Source organism: Wickerhamomyces ciferrii, contig 00005 (genome assembly GCF_000313485.1).
Source record: "Wickerhamomyces ciferrii WGS project CAIF00000000 data, strain NRRL Y-1031 F-60-10, contig 00005, whole genome shotgun sequence".
Lineage (NCBI taxonomy): Eukaryota > Fungi > Ascomycota > Saccharomycetes > Phaffomycetales > Wickerhamomycetaceae > Hansenula > Hansenula ciferrii.
In genome coordinates, this window is record NW_011887735.1 from 68,604 (window position 1) to 88,297 (window position 19,694).

Below are 19,694 nucleotides of genomic sequence, written 5' to 3' on the forward strand. Positions count from 1 at the left end.
TGGATAATTTATGAGCCGTGAGAGAACATTTAACTAGATATATTAACAAGATGACTTTAAGAATGAGAACATTATTGTATATAAATAAACGTCAGTATTCCCATGAATACTTGGACTATAATCTGTTTACAGAGGTCAAGTCGTTCATACATTCAATCATACTGTATTCACTACATTATTATCAATCATGGCACGCACAACAAGTAACTCTAATAGAACTGCTATTAATGACAATGGTTATACTCCTGCTAGACGTGTTAGACGTCAAAATGCTCAAGTTCCTGCTCCTGCTTCATCAAATGCTTCCAATTCAGGTGATACTAATCCAGTGGGTAATATGGCTGTTAACCGAAATCAACATAACCACTCATATTATATTATTTACTTAATATTATAATTTTTTTGTGCTTATATATTCAAATTGTCATTCCCCTTCAATAACCGCCATTAACCGTCTTTTTCCTTTTTTAAATCACTGATAGGGAGAAAATCAAGAAAACGAAGATCTTAAAAAACCGATAAACTATTTAAAATGTCCACAGTGATCCACAGTTTTGAAGACTTTGATAACTGAGATTTAAATCAAATCAAATTCATACTTTATATTCATTCTAATTCAAATCATATACTATAAGATTACACCATGACCAAACTAAAAATCCTTGTTATTACCCATGTTGATAAAACAGATTTAGCTGATGATATACCAGAATTCAAGAAATTACAACAAGATTTTGAAGTCTTTATTGAAGTTTTAACAACACCTGAAGCATTTTTACATAGTTTGAAAACAAAATATAATGATATCTCTGCAATTTATTTAACTTTTTCAATTTTCAAGATTGGTGGATTAAATCCATTCATTGATTATTTACCATCAACTTTAAAAATTGTGGCAATTTCTTGGGTTGGTCATAATGCTATTGATGGTGCCAAATTAAGAGATCGTGGTATTATCTTGACAAATATTGGTGATGCTTCAGCTAAAGATGTTGCTGATATTGCTTTATTCCTTTCAATTTCAGTATTCAGAAATACTTCATATTTGGAACATTCATTAAGATCAAATAATGGTGATATTACTCAAGCTCGTGAAGTTTTAGGTGGTGAATCAATTGATCCTGTGACCAAAGAACCATTACCACCAACAGATCCATATCGTAAAAATTTAGCTAAATTCTTAACTATTGGTGGTAAAGAATTAAATTCTCCATTTGGTAAAACTGTGGGTATCGTTGGTTTAGGTGGTATTGGTAAAGAAATTGCCAAAAGATTAAATGTTATTGGTTTAAAAATTAAATATACCAAAAGAAAACCATTGACTGAAATTGAACAAGAAGAATTAGGTTTCCCAACTGAATTTGTCTCAAATTTTAATGAATTATTACCACAAATTGATTTATTAGTCCTTGCAGTTCCTCAAAGTCCAGAAACTACACATTTAATCAATGAAGAAACAATAAAATTAGTTAAACCAGGTTTAAGAATTGTTAATATCGGTAGAGGTGCTGCAATTGATGAAGATGTTTTACTAAAAGCTTTAGATGATGGAATTGTTAATTCTGTTGGATTAGATGTTTTCAAAAATGAACCTCATATCGATCCAAGATTTGTGAATAGATGGGATGTTACTATTTTACCTCATATGGGTTCATTTACTGTTGATAATTTTAGAATTTCAAATGCTACATTGATTAAAAATATTGAAAATGTTTTGTTACAAGGTGGTGAAGGACTTTTCCCTGTTAATTAATCATATAATACATATTTATACACCTTCTAGACTTTTTTCTAATTCTTGAATTGTCATTCTTTGATTTGGATCTTTATCTAATAATGCTAATAATATTTTAATAAAATTTTTAGGAATTGAAATAAATAAATCATTTTGATCTAATACTTCATTTGGAATTTCAATAAGATCATTTATTATTGAATATTGTAATTGGAATATAGTACCTGAACAATTAAATGGTATAACTCCAAAAAGTAATTTATAAATCGTAACACCTAGGGCCCAAACATCTAATGGTTTACCCATGATCCCCATGGATTTAGGATTTAATGAATGTTCACATAATTCAGGTGAATAATAAGCCGGTGTACACTTGGGTATCTTATCAATTGGCCTTGTATCATCAACATTTTCAATTGATGAACCAAAATCACATATTTTAATATCCCTTCCATTGGGTAATAATAATACATTTGATGGTTTAAAATCTCCATGGATTATACCCTGGTCATGCATGATTTTCAAACCTTGAGTTAATTGGACCATCCATATTAAGACATCTTGAATTGCATAACGACGAGTGTCTTGTATGTTATCAGTACCTAATGGATCTCCACCATATTCTAATAATAAATAAATTGAAGTACCATAATCCACAAGGGAAAAAACATCGATTGTTCTGGAGTTTTGTATTTTTTTCATCAAGTTATATTCTTTCCTGATTATATCAACTTCTTTGAGTTCAAGACCTTTAAGTTTTTTCAATTTAAGACATTCTCTTTTCAATGGAGTTTTAAAATATTGTTTGGAGATGAATTTATCACCATTGACAAGGACAGAATTCACTGAACATTTTGAATTTCGAGATATTGGTTCAATGATTTCCCATTCTTCAGGGTTATCCATTGTAATTGACGTAGCTTTAATCAACAATAAGATCTTTGTCTATTCATGTTTGATGGTTAAAGTACCTTTTTTTCTTTTAAAGACGATAAAGCTTATTTAAATCGATCTCGGAAGTTGCTTTTTTTGGAGATCTTTAAAACGGTTTTTACGAATTTTTGCTTTAATGACGAAATTAATTAATACCCATGGAAAAATAAATAAACATAAACTCATAAGAAGACAATGGTCAGATGTTCACTAAGACTATTCCAAAAGGCTAGTAAAACCACACAAAATCAAAAATGGATTTCAAGTTTATTACCAGTTTGTAAAACCCCAGATCAGGCAAAACAAGAATTAAGATGGATTCAAATGGAATTACCACAAGATAAATGGGACCAGGCAATACAGGAAAGATCTAAATTCATACCATTACAATATATACTGGGATCACAACCATTTGGTTCTCTAGATATTAAATGTCGCCCTCAGGTTTTAATACCAAGATGGGAAACTGAAGAATGGACTTTGAAAATAATCAATAAACTACGAGGTATATCAAGTTTAAAAATTTTGGATGTTTGTACTGGAACTGGTTGTATCCCATTACTCATGGGTCATAGTTTACCCCATTTACAGATAAAAGCTATGGATATTTCATCAGATGCTTTAGAATTATCAAATGAGAATAAAAAAATTCATGGTATAACAAATGTTGAGTTTAAATATGGAAATGTGTTTGATAAAGGTTTACTTGAGGGGGAAGAATTTGATTTAATAACTTCAAATCCTCCATATATATCTGAATTGGATTATTTAAACGGAGAGACTGAAGAATCTGTGTTACAAAATGAACCTAAATTAGCACTTGTTGGTGGATTAGAATTTTATGATGCATTGGTAAATAATGTTGTGCTACCTTCAAAAGCTACTGGATTTTTCTTTGAACTGGGTGATTTAGAACAAGCTTTATATACACAGAGTTTACTTAATAAGGATTGGTGTACCAAAATTTATAAAGATGGGGCAGATAAGATACGATGTGTTTATGGTTGGAAAAAAGGTTCAAAAATGCAAGTATTGGAGTTTATATAATATTATACAAGACTATTTATTTCTCAAACTTTTGTTTCTTTTTCAAACCACGTCCTACTGCTGTTACACCTTCTTCAACTGGATATACTCGAAGTGCAGATAATAAATAACCACCACCACCACGCATAGTCATCATTGGATGTAATCTTCCAGGAATAGTTTGATATGGTCTAGCTTTTGATTCATGTAATGCAGGTGTTAAAATTCTTAAATCATTCATAAAATCTAATTGTGTTTCAATTAATGGTTCTTTAAATTGTGAATATATAATTATTGGTCTTGAACCACCAACTGATTCAATTAATCTCTTCATTAAAGTTGGTGTATATAATGTGGTGGCAACAATTAATGCATCAAAATCACCTTTTATAGCATTATCTATAGCTTTATTTGTATCTATAGCATTTTGTTTACGACGATGATAATGTGTTCTTTTATTTGATTTTAATTCTTTTAATTCTTCAGTTGAATATTCTTGAAATTCAACTCTTTCTGATTCTGGTTCGAAAAATTGTAGTAAATTTAATGAATCAATCATTTTTTGTCTAATTTCAATTGGGAAATTTGAATGATCTAATGCACTTATATTTGGATGTTCATTTTCATGTAACAAAACAATTTCTCCTGAACCTCTCATACGTTCTAATAATGCTGCAATCAAAACACCACTTGTTTCATCAATAACTAAATATCTACCACCAGATTGAATATTACCTAAACTTAATAATAATCCAAGAGTTTCTTCACTCATATCTAAAACTTTAGAAGCTTCTTTTTCTAAATAATATTGTAATAATTGTGATGAGCCTAAATATTCCACAGTAAATCTTCTTAAGAATTTTTGTTGTTTTCTTTTTAAATATTTTTCTTGAGAATGTATAGTTTTTTTATTAAAATTTGCATGACTCTTGATTAATTTATCAATAATTGCTTCACCAATATTTGCACCTTTAGAAGTTTTTTTCAATGTTTCAATTTCTTCCATTGTTAAAGCTTGTGATCCAGCACCAATATCTAATAAATCTCTATTAGTTTCACTACTTTTAACATCTAATCTTTTTAAATAATCAATTTTTTCACCTAATGTTTTTGGTTCTGGTGTGTTTTCTTTACTAGTTTCATCCATGACAACATCAGAAGCAGCAGCATCAGCATTGGCATCAGCTGTTGGGATATCTTCAGGTTCTAAAGTATCAACATTACCATAAGTTGTAGATTTAACTGCACGAACTTTTCTTTCATCTAATACTTCAAATGTTTGACCAAATGGGAACCCAACAATCCCGGATAAATCAAACGTACCAAATTTCCCCAAGTTAATTGAGCCTCCTTCTGTAACATGTGCAACTTTTAAACCTGATGAGGGTAGTTTTATCAATACATGATGTCCATATTGAATTAATGTTGGTTTGACAATGAATTGATCTTGATCTTGTTTGATTTCTGACATAATGAGCTGGTTTTTTTTGGCGAATAATTGTATCTAATACCAATAAACAATATCCTCGACTTGATACAAATAATAACCACTAGATCACTTTGATAATCACCAATTAAACTCATCAAGACATATTCATTTAACTAAATATTTCATTTCCGTATATAAAAATTTCCCAAAACCGGGTAAATTCCGAGCATTTCATGAAAAAATTAAATTCCGGGGGCTCATCGCTGACGTAATCAATTTAGAAATCAAATTTTTTTTTTATATACAGATAATAGAAAAAGCATAGTAAGTAATGTCTTGATACTTTTCAGAATATATATTACAGATCCAATAACAGATAATTAAATCATGGGTAGCAGACGTCATAAGAACAAACAAGGAGCTCCACCTTCATACGAAGAGTTTGAAGCTAAAAAGAACAAGAAGGATCAAAAAAGAAAAAGATCAGAATCTGTTTCTGAACCTGTTAAACCAAATAAAAAGAAACCTTCATTTGATAATGATAAAAAATCTAAAAAATCAAATGTTCAAGGTAAAAAACAAAGAAAACAAGATGATGAATCTGAAGATGAAGATGCTATTCGTAAAAGACAATTAGAAGAAGAAAAAAGTTTACCTCAAGTTGATTTAGAAGAATTATCATCTGCTAAAAAATCATTATTTGATGATTCTGAAGAAGAAGAAGAAGAACAAAATGATGAATTTGATCTTGAAGGTGAAGAAGGTGAAGAAGGTGATGAATTTTATGATTCTGATGAAGAAACTCGTGAACGTCCAATGTTTTCTGATGATGAAGAAGATATGGAAGCTTTAAGTGCTGCTAATATGGAAGCTTTATCTGCTAAATTAGATGAAGAAGCTGCATTAGAAGAACAAGAAGCTGAAGAAGAATTATTACAAACAAATATCGTTCAACCAAGAGCTCAAATTTTACCAACTGAAGAAGAAGAAGCTCAACAAAGTTCAGGTCCAAAAGATGTTAATATTTTACGTACAAGAATGATTGAAATTGTTAAAGTTTTAGAAGATTTTAAAAATTCAGCTGAAGAAGGTAAATCAAGAGTTGAATATACAAATAGATTAATTCAAGATATTTGTGATTATTTTGGTTATACACCATTTTTAGCTGAAAAATTATTTAATTTATTTTCTCCATCTGAAGCTATGGAATTTTTTGAAGCAAATGAAATTGCAAGACCAATTACTATAAGAACAAATACTTTGAAAACAAGACGTCGTGATTTAGCTCAAACTTTAGTTAATCGTGGTGTTAATTTACAACCAATTGGTCCTTGGACTAAAGTTGGTTTACAAATTTTTGATTCTCAAGTTCCAATTGGTGCAACACCAGAATATTTAGCTGGTCATTATATTTTACAAGCTGCTTCATCATTTTTACCTTGTATGGCTCTTGCTCCACAAGAAAATGAAAGAGTTTTAGATATGGCTTCAGCTCCAGGTGGTAAAACTACTTATCTTTCAGCTTTAATGAAAAATACTGGTTGTATTTTCGCAAATGATTCAAATAAGGCAAGAACAAAATCTTTAATTGCAAATATTCATCGTCTTGGTTGTACAAATACAATTGTTTGTAATTATGATGCACGTGAATTTCCAAAAGTTATTGGTGGATTTGATCGTATTTTATTAGATGCTCCATGTTCAGGTACTGGTGTTATTGCTAAGGATGAATCTGTTAAAACTTCAAGAACTGAAAAAGATTTCATTCAAATTCCTCATTTACAAAAACAATTATTATTATCTGCAATTGATTCTGTTGATGCTCATTCACCAACTGGTGGTTATATTGTATATTCAACTTGTTCAGTTATGGTTGAAGAAAATGAAGCTGTTGTTGATTATGCCCTTAGAAAACGTCCAAATGTTAAATTAGTTGATACTGGATTAGAAATTGGTAAAGATGGGTTTACAAGTTTTAGAGGTAAACATTTTAATTCAAAATTAAATTTAACAAAACGTTATTATCCTCATACTTATAATGTTGATGGATTTTATGTTGCTAAATTTAAGAAAATTGCTTCATCACCTCATGATGTTAGTAAAGCTGGTGCTTATGAAAAAGAAAGTTTAGCAAGATCTGAAGCTGAAGAAGAAGGTATTATTCATGGTGATTTCGCAAGTTTCAATGATGATGAAGATAAAGATTTAATAGAAAAATCTAAAGCTCGTAATTTAAAGAAAAAGGGTATAAATCCAACTGCAAAGGGTAAAGCTGGCAAGAAATAATGTTCTTTTCAGTTATATACTTGAATAAAAAAAATTAGCATCATATATAATAGATTAATTTTATGTATATTAGCAAATAAAAAAAATGAGAAAAACAAATAAACTACTGTAATATATTGATCGTAAAAACATAGCATTGTCTAATATTATACAAAAATTTTATATTATAGGTTTTCAATGTTCCAAGACATTAACATTACCTAAATTATGTTCTTTAATATAATCAGCACCCATTTCTTCATAATCTTGTTTACTTAAATAAGCATTTTCAGCTTGACCTGATTTAACCCATTTAGCAATCCCTTTCCAAGAATCATTTATTGGATCCTGGGCAGTTCTAACATTTAATGGAGAATCAGCAGGTAAAAATGATTTATATTCATTAAATAATCTTTCTTCAAAATTTTGAAAATGTGCTTGACCACCTGTAATGAAAATATCTTGAAGAGCATCATAACTATCACCTGAAAAACCTTTACCCGATAATCTATTTAATAAAATACTTTCCCCAACTTCAATAATACCAGCTTGATCAACACCTGCAATGCTTGGTTGGAATAAAACTTCAGGGATTCTAATTCTTTCAACATTTAAATGAATTTGATGTTGTTCATGAGAATCTTCAGAATTAAAAGGTCTTGGCCCTCTAAGGAATAAATGTGTTATACTTTTCCTCCAATCATATTGAGCATCTAAAGTATCTTCTATAGTAAAATTTGGATCATATTCTAATAATTCTTTTTCAATTTTTACCAAATTTGCTTCTTCTTCTTCCAAAGCTTCTTCATCATCAACATTTGCAATATCTCTATATATAGCCCAATCATCATCATTTGCACCAAAAGTATCATTTGGATCTTTATCTATTGTAGCAGCACCTCTTTTTCTTTTTGATGAACCACCACCACTTGTTGAATTTTCATCTGATGCTAAAGATGCAATATTTTTCATACGAATTTGTGCAGCATGAGATTTTCTATCATTTAAAGCTTCTTTTAATTTTTGACGTTCTTTACGAGCTTCAAATATTTTGGATAATTTTAATCTTCTATCCTGGATCCATTCATTTAAATTTGATTCTCTCCATTCATCATCTTTTTTTTGTTCTTCTAATAATCTTAATTTTTCTTCTTCTTTTTCTCTTTTAGCTCTTTGACGTGCATCATAATTTGCCTTGAGTAAACGTTGTTTTCTTTTTTCTTTAATTTGTTCTTCATTTAATTCTTCATCTGCGATTTCTACTAATGGGAATGAAGGAGGTTGTTGATCATCTTCACCATTATCTTCACCAACATCTTGTTTTCTTGCCTTTTTCAAAGATTTATCTAAATTTTCAATATATTTATTAAAATCATCTTCACCAGTGAAACCTTCTTCTTTTAAAGTTGATTGAGTAAGTTTTTTATTTAAAGTTGATAATTTTTCTTTTAAATTTGTATAATATTCAAATTCTTGTTCTTTTTGAATTAATTTTTCTAATCTTTTCTGTTGAGCTTGTTCTTGTAATCTTCTACCACTTTCTTTTCTTTTTTCAGCTTGACGAGCTAATTCTTCTTCAGTTTTTTGTTGTTGAATAACTTCAGTAAATGGAGCTTCTGCAATTATATCAGTTTTTTCCAAGATATCTAAATCTAGTGCAGTGGATAATTCTTGTTCATAATTCTTAGAAACATAACAATAATCTTTAACTAAATTGTCAATTTGATAATTATTTATCTTTGTTGGGAAATAAGGATATTTTAATTGTAATAAAGAACCAAGATAATTTGAAGCTTGTTGACCACCCCAATTGATTCTCTTAGTTTCATTTAGTAAACCTTGACCTTTCAGCACGGGGATTACATGTGTATGTTCATGACCAGTACCTATAACAAGACCATTTACACCATTATTTTGATAATAAGAAAATAATGAATCTATACCAATAGCAACCTGGGGGACATTATAAGTTTCATATAATAATTCATAAAAATTTTTCCTCTGTAATAAAGGAGCAGCTGGTTTTTCTGTCAAAATGATTGGATTATTAACACCACCCGAAGAGTTAACGCCTATATGATTAAAAGTATAATCTAATATAGTTTCAACATAATCCCAATTTGTTATAAAAGAACCATCATATGGAGATTTAGCCTGGTTTTTAATAGAAGGATCCAAAAAAACATCATTCCCTATATAAGTCAATGTCTTGTTTAGCTTTCTATCTCTATATTTTGATATTAAATTAGCATAATTATGAGCAGGTTCTTGAACAGATGTTAAGCCAGCTCTTATTCTTGAACCACCAAAATCTATACCGATGGGGACACCTTGGGCGTAATTTGAATCGAATTTTTCAGCAGCAGTGGACTCTGTGTAGTCTCTTAAGTCATAGACCTTTCTCTTGGGTAGTTCCTGGTCCCTAGCACTCATAATAACCTTGATTGACCTGGTCCTTCTGTAGTCTTTTGAGCTTCTTTTTGCCATTGAATTTGTTTTGAATTCGTTGATTTAATTTAAATTTGAAGAACTGATTACGTCAGAAATTTTGTAAGCATTTGTTTATTTCGCGAATATCAATTCCACGTATAAACTCTGAGAAATTTGGAATTTAGAAGGAAACTTTGGAATATTTGGTTATTTTACTAAGGAATTTATATTCAATTGAATTGATTTGATTATCATAGTCATCACAGAATATTCACAATGACCGACACAAGACCTGAAAAGTTCACAGAATTGTTTGATCGGTGAGTATTGATTGATTACCCCTATATATGTCTCACGGTTTCACTAACATCATAAGTCTTGAAAAAGCAACTTTTGCATTGGAAAGTATTGTTCGTAAACATGATGATCCTTCATCTGCTACAATTGATAAGAAACCATCGTTATCTTCCAGAGCTTTAAGTGATGTTGATATTGTTCAAGTTGGTGATTTAGAAGCAACTAATTCCCCATCTATTAAAGCATTCAATGATTTCTTAGAATTATATATTGATCCTTTCGTTTCATTATCTGTTGAAACTAATCCATTGGTTGGTGAACAAGCTTCAAATTTTGCTAAAGCTTTCCAATTCCAAGCTAAATTAATCACTGCTGCTTCAAAATCTTCAAAACCTGATTTTAGTTTACCTCAAAATGTTGCATTATTAAAACCTTTACAAGATGATGTTCAATTAATTAATCAATTTAAAGATGATAATCGTCAATCTGAAGTTTTCTCTCATTTAAATGCAATTGCAGAAGGTTCAGGTGTTTTAAGTTGGTTTTTAACCGAGACTCCAGTTTCATTTATCCAAGATATTAAAGATTCTTCAACTTTTTGGACAAATAAAGTTTTGAAACAATTTAAAGATTTAAATCAAAGTCATGTTGAATGGGTTAAACAATTCTTGGGGATTTTCGATGGTTTAAAACTTTATGTTAAACAACATCATACTCAAGGTTTAACTTGGAATAATAAAGGTGGTGAATTATCTAATAATTTACAACAAATTGATAGTCAAATTCCAAATTCTGAAAAATCACCAGCTCCTGTTGCTCCACCAGCTCCTGTCCCATCTGCTGGTGGTCCACCTCCACCACCTCCACCACCTCCAGCTGATGTTTTTTCAAGTGAATCAACAACAACTCAACAACAATCCAGTGGTGGTGGATTAGATGCAGTTTTTGGTCAATTAAATCAAGGTGAAAACATCACCAAGGGACTAAAAAAAGTTGATAAATCTCAAATGACACATAAAAATCCAGAATTACGTAAAACAAATTCAATTTCCAGTACAACATCATCAGGTTCCAAAAAATCACCACCAATTAAACCTAAAAAACCTCAAAATCTTTCATTAAAACCCAAACCAGCTCCAATTGTGGAATTACAAGATTCTAAATGGATTATTAAAAATGTTGAAGGTGATCATGGAATTGTTATTAATGGTGAATTAGATCAATCTGTATTTATCGCAGATTCCAAAGATTCAACTATACAAATTAAAGGTAAAATTAATGCAGTTTCAATTAGTTCAACAACAAAAGTTGGATTAGTTGTTGAATCATTAATTTCAGGGATTGATATTATTCATTCTAAGAAATTTGGTATTCAAATTTTGGATAAAGTTCCACAAATTTCAATTGATAAATGTGATGAAGGACAAATTTATCTAAGTAAAAATTCATTAGAAACCGAGGTTTATACAAGTTCTACAACTGCATTAAATATTAATGTACCAGATGATGAAAATGATGATTTTAAAGAAATTTCTGTTCCAGAACAATTTAAACATACTTTTAATAATGGTAAAATTTCAAGTTCAATTGTGGAACATGCGGGTTAATCTCATACAATAGCTTTATTTTTTTATATACGTTTGATTTATATTTTAAAATTCTATATACAAATTAACAAATTTCTGTGTTGTAAATCTAATCTCTCTTACGTTTAACTCTATTAACATACCACATATAAGCACGTTCATGAACAGATAAATCAAATGGAGAAATAACTTCAGAATAACCAGGATAAGCAACAGGATCTCTCATATAAACAGCATGACAAGTTTCAAATGAAATTTCAATATGTGCAGGTAAAATTGCAAATGGAGCAATGAAAGGTCTTATTTTCCATGGTGTGAAATATTTTTTTTTATTTTCAAAACGACCAAATAATCCTGATTGAAATGGTAATTTAATTGATTTATTTAGTTTAATTTCATCTTCTTTTAATTCATTAAAATTAATTTTTTCATGATATTTTAATTTTTCAGCCCATTTTGGATCATATGGTAAATTATTTGAATTTGGATCTAATTTCCCAGCTTCAAAATTTAATCTTAAATCTTCCATATGAGAATTTTGTACAGATGCAGTAATTTGTCTAATTTCACTAATTTGTTTTTTTTCAATTGGATTTTTTGATGTTTTGGAAGATGCAAGGATTATTGTCATTAAATTTTTAACTTCTTGATATGGTTGATTTTTTAATTTTTCTAAATTTAATTTTGGAAATTGAATTAATTTATTATATAAATTTAATGAATGTTTTAATGCATCATTTGAATATAAATGTTTAAAAGTATCCATTGAAATTGTTGATTGATCCTGGGATAAACCAGTTGTTAAGATTGTAGTTAAAGTTTCTGGTAAGTTGGAACTTGATCTTTGTGCATTCAACATTTTTGTTTCATTTGTTTTATTAATTTCTTGAATTCTTAATTTTGTAGCTAATTTTTCTTCTTCATTCAAGTCATTTTTTCTTTTTTGTTGCATTTCTTTCCAAACTTGTAATGGTTGCGCTTTTGCTCTTTTAACATAATCATTCCATTGTATTATTTGAAATTTAGTAACATCAATAGATTTTTTTAAACCTGGTTTTGTTGAACCTAATGCTTCCAATACTTTTTCAGGTTTAACATGGAAAACATCACCAGCTTTTAATTGATAATTTGGTTGAGTAATTTTAACATCATTAACGAAAACATTACCATGTAAAATAAATTGACGAGCTTGTCTCACAGATGAAGCAAACATTGCACGGAACAATGCAAAATCTAATCTTTTTTCTAATACTGCATAAGTTTGTAATAAAACTGGAGTATCTGCACTTTGTTCACCTCTAAGGGAAGCATCTAATTGAGCAACAGATTCTAATTTTTGTGAAAAAAAATGTTTCCACCTACCTTCAGTTAAATGTTCACCATGATAAGCTCTTGTTTCTTGTTTTGCAGTCCATTTTTGTTGATATAAATTTTTACTTTGGAAAGATATTCTTGATTTCTTGTATAAGTTGAAAAGATTATGTTTGTTCCACGAGGTACGTATACGCCCTCTTGTTAAGGAATGGAGTAGTTCAGCTCTTCTAGGCATAATTCCTTTGAAAAGAAGATCAATAAACTGATGATCCAATGGTTATTTCAATATTTATGTCTCTGCGTATTTTGAATAAATTTTTCAAGATTTCTCGACAAAATTTAAAATGCAAAAAACATCCGGACATCAAAAAAACAAAATTCAATAAATAAACAATGAAATCCATCAACATTTGAAACAATTGAACAGGAATATCAAGTTGATTTCAAGTGTTTTTAGTTAAGATGGCTCGTGATTGGGAAATGTGGGAAGAAGTCACACTCTTAAGGTCTCTGTGCCGATTTAAACCGGTTGGTAAGTGTCAATATTGGTGGAGTTATTGAAGTAATTAGTTGACTAACGATTCACAGGACTTCATAAACATTTCCATATGGTTTCTATATTGAAAGTGCTTAATAGTGAACGTTCCAAGGATAGTGTAATACTGGCGAGTGAAGTGTGGGAGAAACTTCGAAGTTTTTATGATTTAGAAGAGATTGAAAAATTGGATCAAGATAGTGGAAGTGAAGATGAAAGTGATGAAGAAGAAGGTGATCAAGAGGAAGAAGAAGAATTACCCAAAGATTTTGATCTTCCATGGGATGATTTTGGACCATTGATGGTTAGTAGAGCTAAAGATGGTGAAAAAAGTGAGACTTCAAGTCCAGAACCAGGTGAAGAAGGTGAAGATGGAGAAGAAGAAGAAAACGAAGAAGAAGTTGATGACGATGAAAATGATGATAATGATATTGGTAATGAAACTGAAGAAGAGGAAGGTGAAGAAGGAACTGGAGAAGAAGAGGAAGTGGAAGGTAGTGAGGATGGTGAAGAAGGTAGTGAAGAAGAAGGTAGCGAAGAAGGTGAAGAAGAAGAGGAAGAAGGTGACGAGGAAGAAGGAAGTCAAGAAGAAGAAGAAGAAGGAAGTCAAGAAGAGAATGAAAATACCAAAACATCAAGACCAAGCTCAAGAGGACGTGGTAGAGGACGTGGACGTGTAAGCGTAAGTGGAAGAGGTCGTGGACGTGTTGGAAGAGTAAGAACAAGATCAGATCCAGGTAAAGAAGAACCACCAAGTAAACGAAGAAAAACAAACAAAGATGATAAATCATCAGGTAGAAGAAGACTTCGAACAAGAACCCAGGATTCAACAGAATCTAGATCAACAAAAGGATCAAATAAAACACAAACTAAAACCACTAGAAGCTCAACAAAATCAACACCAAGAAGATCTACAAGAAGGAAATAGAATAATTCATAATAATTGTATTATATAGCCATAATAGACATAGCATACCCCTTAGTTAATTTTTAATAATTCAACATCGAATAATAAAGTAGCATTTGGTGGAATTAAACCTGGGAAACCACGATCACCATAAGCTTTAGCACCTGGAATAGTCAAGATGGCTTTTTCACCAAGGGATAATTTTGGAATAGCTTCATCCCAACCAGCAATAACATGACCAACACCAATAACAGTTTGGAATGGAGAATTACGATCTCTTGAAGAATCGAATTTCTTACCATTTTCTAAAGTACCAGTATAATGAATTGTGACTTTATCACCCTTTTGTGGGAAATTGACACCATCACCTGGAGCGATTCTTTCAATTTTAACATCGGACATTTTGTAAAGAGTAGAAGAGAAGTGACGAGAACAATTAAATTGACGTTGAATTGAGTTCAATTGAGTCTTGAAATTGGATCTTAAAAACATTTAAGAAATTGTGGTTTTATTAGGAGATTTTGAATTTAATTTATATGATTTTTTTGGTTTTTGGCCACTGTTTTGGGAAGCCGGGTAAATAAATTGGAAATCAATATAAACAATAATGTCTCATTGGAATTATTATAGAGAATCACTGGGAATTACTGGTCAATTGAGACTATTAGAAGACTATGGAATCTTATGACACTGAGTACACTGCTCACTTGAGTCCATTGGTACTTGTCCAGGGGATTGGCCAGGGGTTTGACGGTGGTGAAAGTAATGCTGGTGATGGTAATGATGCTGGTATTAATGGTGAACTATTATTCAGGAAACAAGATCAATTGAAAAGATCACCTGCTGTTAAAGGGCTAGTTTCCTCTTGGAGGAGATTACACAATGAAGATTTGATTTGGGACTCAACAGCTATCAATTCTGATCTATTACAATCTGATTCTTCAACAAGCTCATCATCAATTACTGATAAATTTCATTTTAAAATTGTTGATAAACATTATATCCCAAAAGTTAAAGATCTTGATGATTCAAATACTCATTTCCAATTACCACAACTCGTGTTAACTTCTCAATGGATCCAAAAATATAAATCTATATTACCTTCAACTGTGGTATCATTCTATGAATTAAATCATAATTATACTGACTTAAAAGAAATTGAAAAAATTGATTTGGAATTAATTTCTGAAATTAATATGCTTCAAACACAATTACAACATAGACATATTAAACCATTGATAATATTAGTTTCCTCATCATCTTCAAATGTTGAAATGGGGATTAATGAAAGAATTTCCATTATAAGGAAACAAACTGGTTTAAATAATAAAAATTGTTTATTATTATTGGAATCTTCAACTCCAAAAGAAACAAATGAAGTATTCCAAAATTCAATCCAGTTTATTAAAATTTCAAATTTAGAATTTTTTAATCAATTAGAGAAAAAATTCAAAAAGAAAAGATCAACTTTTTTAAATTATTCAAAAGATGAATTTTCTAAAAATATAATTGAAGCTCGTTATTCATTGAAAAATGGGTTTATAAATGAATTCAAGAAACAATATCCACAAGCTATCAAAAATTTCCAATTTAGTTATGAGTTTTTATTGAAAACCTTAAATACAATATCATCAAAGGAAAATTCAGAAATTTATATTCAATATAGAATTTTATTAGATATAACAATGTTTCATATTATAAGATTATTTTTTTACCAAGGGCAATTTAATCAAGCTTACAAGAAATTTGATTTACATTTACAAAGTATTATTTATCAAATTAAATTACAAAAATTTAAAATTAATTCATTTAAAGTTTGTAATTGGATTTCCTCACAATTTAAAATTTTAGCTCAATTATCTGATTTGGTTACTCCAAATAATCTTGTTCCAATTGATCAACCTTTTTTATCAAATGAAAAAGATCCTCATTCACCATTGGTACTACCACAATCTGGTTATCTTTATTTACAAGCTTTTAATTTATTGAAGAATGGTGGAAAGTATGGAGAAAGTGAAGATGATGATCCATATCCAGTGATTATAGAACATGATAAGACATCAGAATACATTAATTTATTAAATTTTTCTAAATTATCATTTCAAAAAAAAGATAATTCATTTTTAAGAAGTATTTCATTTATAAATTTTCAAATTGCAGAAGAATATTTTGCAAATAAAGAATATGAATCATCATTAAAATTTTATGAAATTTCATTAGATGCTATTAAAGATTTTAATAATTGGGGATTCATATCAAGTAAAATTTATTATAAATTATTAATTTGCTTTTTAGAATTAGGGAAACATTATGCTTTTATTATAAATTTAATTGAAATTTCTTTATTTGATAATCAAATTCAACAATTAAATAATATTAATGATATTAAAGAATTAATTAATAATGAAGAAAAATTACCAAAAATGTTACAAAATGTTAATGAAGATAATTTATTAATTAATTTATCAACTGATGAAACTTTTGATATATTGGTTGGGAAAGTTTGTTTCCATGAAAAAATTATAACTTTATCAAATGAATTAGCATTCCAAATTGAAATTCAATCAAATTTAAATGAGATCTTGGGGGTTGTTAAATTTAATGAATTATTAGTAACATTCCAAGGTAATAACTTAAATGAAATTTTAATAAAACATGATGATTCAATAAAATCAAATTCAGTTTCTTATTTAAAATCAAATGATAAAACTGATGATAATATTCCAATTTTTTATACAAACCTTGAATTCAATCCATTTGAGAAAAAAGTTTTCCAATTTAAATTACCAACAAGGAAAATTGGTGTAAATTCATGTATTTCAATTTCATCAATCTTGGATTATAATAAACTTTTCCAAATAAAATTAAATATCCCATTGAAAAATTATAATAATGATAATATTAATAATTTAAATTCTTTACATAAATGGTATCATCAGGGGAAATCATTGAACAACTACAAGATTATTTCAAATTTAAATCCTGAAACTTATGAAGTTATACCAAGGATACCTAAGACTAAGATTAATATTGGCGATATTGATGATGATGAATTTGGTATTGTTGGAGAGGTTTTCAAAATTCCGGTAAAAATTTTAAATAATGATCATGAATCTATTGATTTAGAAATGGAAATTAGTGCAAAGATTGGTGATGAAGAAATTGAAATTAAGTGGGATGATCAAGGTGATGGTCAATTAAAATTGGAAGATGTTGAAGTTGATAAAGAAATTTTAAAAAATATTAATTTAAAAATTCCAAATTTTTTCACAATGGAAAATTCAATAATTTTAATTAAATTGAGTTATACTTTTTATGTTTCCAAAGATTATGAAGTTCCAATAATTAAACACCTAACTAAAAAAATTAAAATTATTGATCCTTTTAAAATTTCAATTTCATTTTTACCAAGGTTATTAAATGAATCATTACCAAATCCATTTATTATAAACTCAGATGATCAGGCTATACCAAAACCTTCAAGATTTTGGTTAGCTAGTTTAATTATATCAAATACATTACCTTTAGATTTGGAATTGATTGATGAAACTATAGTGTTTAAAACTACAGATGATGATATGATGATCAATGAGTTTAAAGATAAACTAGTAACGTCCAGAGAAAATGATGAAAATCAAGATAAATTAATTTCAAATCATTATATTGGAACAAGTATAATCAAAGATGGAACAAATTATAGAAATATAAATTTTAATTCAAATTTAGTGGTAAGATATAAAAGATTAAATTCAGATACGGTACTACAAACATTTAAAAATAAAATATGGAAATTTTCATTACCATTATTAGATCCAAGAGTATTATTAGATGTTGAAAGACCAACAAATGAAGATAATAATATAAAATTAATATTTATGATTGAAAATCCAACTTCTAGAATTTTCCAATTTCAATTAACATTGACAGATAATTCAAATTTCCAAATAACTTCAGGTGTAAAGACACAAAATGTATCAATTTTACCTATAACAAGACAAAAATTTGAATTTAATTTAATTCCAATGAATAATGGGTTGTTGAGCTTACCTCAATTAACAGTATATGATTTAAATTATAGAGTTAATTTACCAACTTTATTAGTTAGTGATGAAGTCCAATTGAAGAATAAGGAGATTTATATAAATATTGAGTGAATAATATATAATCTAATAATAAAAATAGCATATAATCTATAGTAGAAATAACCTATAATAATATAAAATTGTAGAAATATAGTATTTAAAATATCTCATTGAGACATAAATCAAATTTAGTTGCACCGATGTGCTCGGTTAATTTTTTTTTGCGGAGACAAATATAAAAAAGCACAAAAATCCGTTGAAATTGATCAAAATTATCACCAAAACCATCAAAACAACCATTCAAACAACCATTAAATCAACAGCCAAAATGACTTTCAAACATATCATCACTTCAACTCCAAGAACAGGAGTCTTCCAAATCACTTTAAACAGACCAAAAGCTTTAAATGCTTTAAATTCTGCATTGTTTACTGAGATTTTAACAGCTCTAAGAAAAGCAGATTCTGATATTGATCAATATGGTGCAGTTGTCATTACAGGTGGTGATCGAGTATTTGCAGCAGGTGCTGATATCAAGGAAATGTTACCAATTGATTCTGCTCAGGCAATGTCTCAAGATATGTTATCTAATTGGAAAGATTTCAATTCAATTGGAATCCCTATAATTGCTGCTGTGGAAGGTTATGCCCTTGGTGGTGGTTGTGAATTAGCTATGAATTGTGATATTATTTATGCTTCAAACAAGGCTGTTTTTGGTCAACCTGAAGTTAAATTAGGTGTTATTCCAGGTGGTGGTGGTACTCAAAGATTAATTAGAGCTATTGGTAAAAGTAGAGCTATGGAATATATTATAACTGGTGATAATTTTTCATCAATTCAAGCTGAACAATGGGGGTTAGTTTCTAAAAATTTTGAACCAAAAACTGTTATTAAGAATGCATTAGATTTAGCTGAAAAAATTGCTAAGGGACCAAGATTAACTTCAAGATCATGTAAAAAAGCTATTAATATTGCAAATGAAACTAATTTACAAAATGGGTTAGATTTTGAAAGAAATATTTTCCATTCACTTTTTGGTAATTATGAACAAAAAGAAGGTATGAATGCCTTTGTTGAAAAAAGAAAACCAAAATGGTCAAAATTATAATTGCTACTATAGCTACATTGATTTTATCCCAATATTAATCATATATT

General features: G+C 29.0%; 12 protein-coding genes across 12 annotated transcripts; 7 read left to right on the plus strand and 5 right to left on the minus strand.

The window, feature by feature from the left end:
• Positions 1–187: 187 nt before the first annotated feature.
• BN7_285 (Adenosylhomocysteinase) lies at positions 188–1,753 on the plus strand (the record flags this gene model as incomplete). Its single annotated transcript, XM_011279098.1, has 2 exons — positions 188–332; positions 690–1,753. The coding sequence occupies 2 exons, from the start codon at positions 188–190 to the stop codon at positions 1,751–1,753; spliced, it is 1,209 nt and encodes a 402-aa protein (XP_011277400.1).
• Positions 1,754–1,768: 15 nt separating this feature from the next.
• Positions 1,769–2,641, minus strand: BN7_286 (CBL-interacting protein kinase 11; the record flags this gene model as incomplete). Its single annotated transcript, XM_011279099.1, has 1 exon — positions 1,769–2,641. The coding sequence occupies one exon, from the start codon at positions 2,639–2,641 to the stop codon at positions 1,769–1,771; it is 873 nt and encodes a 290-aa protein (XP_011277401.1).
• A 222-nt stretch (positions 2,642–2,863) lies between these two features.
• MTQ1 (S-adenosylmethionine-dependent methyltransferase) lies at positions 2,864–3,715 on the plus strand (the record flags this gene model as incomplete). The annotated part of the gene is made up of 1 exon (XM_011279100.1): positions 2,864–3,715. The coding sequence occupies one exon, from the start codon at positions 2,864–2,866 to the stop codon at positions 3,713–3,715; it is 852 nt and encodes a 283-aa protein (XP_011277402.1).
• Positions 3,716–3,731: 16 nt separating this feature from the next.
• Positions 3,732–5,165, minus strand: GCD10 (tRNA 1-methyladenosine methyltransferase subunit GCD10; the record flags this gene model as incomplete). The annotated part of the gene is made up of 1 exon (XM_011279101.1): positions 3,732–5,165. One exon carries the CDS (start codon positions 5,163–5,165, stop codon positions 3,732–3,734), a length of 1,434 nt encoding a protein of 477 aa, XP_011277403.1.
• Positions 5,166–5,510: 345 nt separating this feature from the next.
• Positions 5,511–7,409, plus strand: NOP2 (rRNA (cytosine-C5-)-methyltransferase NOP2; the record flags this gene model as incomplete). The annotated part of the gene is made up of 1 exon (XM_011279102.1): positions 5,511–7,409. One exon carries the CDS (start codon positions 5,511–5,513, stop codon positions 7,407–7,409), a length of 1,899 nt encoding a protein of 632 aa, XP_011277404.1.
• Positions 7,410–7,583: 174 nt separating this feature from the next.
• On the minus strand, positions 7,584–9,875 carry ARP5 (actin-related protein ARP5; the record flags this gene model as incomplete). Its single annotated transcript, XM_011279103.1, has 1 exon — positions 7,584–9,875. One exon carries the CDS (start codon positions 9,873–9,875, stop codon positions 7,584–7,586), a length of 2,292 nt encoding a protein of 763 aa, XP_011277405.1.
• A 290-nt stretch (positions 9,876–10,165) lies between these two features.
• Positions 10,166–11,722, plus strand: SRV2 (adenylate cyclase-binding protein; the record flags this gene model as incomplete). Its single annotated transcript, XM_011279104.1, has 1 exon — positions 10,166–11,722. One exon carries the CDS (start codon positions 10,166–10,168, stop codon positions 11,720–11,722), a length of 1,557 nt encoding a protein of 518 aa, XP_011277406.1.
• Positions 11,723–11,810: 88 nt separating this feature from the next.
• Positions 11,811–13,250, minus strand: NAM9 (mitochondrial 37S ribosomal protein uS4m; the record flags this gene model as incomplete). The annotated part of the gene is made up of 1 exon (XM_011279105.1): positions 11,811–13,250. One exon carries the CDS (start codon positions 13,248–13,250, stop codon positions 11,811–11,813), a length of 1,440 nt encoding a protein of 479 aa, XP_011277407.1.
• A 373-nt stretch (positions 13,251–13,623) lies between these two features.
• Positions 13,624–14,478, plus strand: EAF7 (Eaf7p; the record flags this gene model as incomplete). The annotated part of the gene is made up of 1 exon (XM_011279106.1): positions 13,624–14,478. One exon carries the CDS (start codon positions 13,624–13,626, stop codon positions 14,476–14,478), a length of 855 nt encoding a protein of 284 aa, XP_011277408.1.
• Positions 14,479–14,529: 51 nt separating this feature from the next.
• FPR1 (peptidylprolyl isomerase FPR1) lies at positions 14,530–14,949 on the minus strand (the record flags this gene model as incomplete). The annotated part of the gene is made up of 1 exon (XM_011279107.1): positions 14,530–14,949. The coding sequence occupies one exon, from the start codon at positions 14,947–14,949 to the stop codon at positions 14,530–14,532; it is 420 nt and encodes a 139-aa protein (XP_011277409.1).
• A 182-nt stretch (positions 14,950–15,131) lies between these two features.
• On the plus strand, positions 15,132–18,611 carry BN7_295 (uncharacterized protein; the record flags this gene model as incomplete). The annotated part of the gene is made up of 1 exon (XM_011279108.1): positions 15,132–18,611. The coding sequence occupies one exon, from the start codon at positions 15,132–15,134 to the stop codon at positions 18,609–18,611; it is 3,480 nt and encodes a 1,159-aa protein (XP_011277410.1).
• A 256-nt stretch (positions 18,612–18,867) lies between these two features.
• BN7_296 (putative enoyl-CoA hydratase, mitochondrial) lies at positions 18,868–19,647 on the plus strand (the record flags this gene model as incomplete). The annotated part of the gene is made up of 1 exon (XM_011279109.1): positions 18,868–19,647. The coding sequence occupies one exon, from the start codon at positions 18,868–18,870 to the stop codon at positions 19,645–19,647; it is 780 nt and encodes a 259-aa protein (XP_011277411.1).
• Positions 19,648–19,694: the final 47 nt, after the last annotated feature.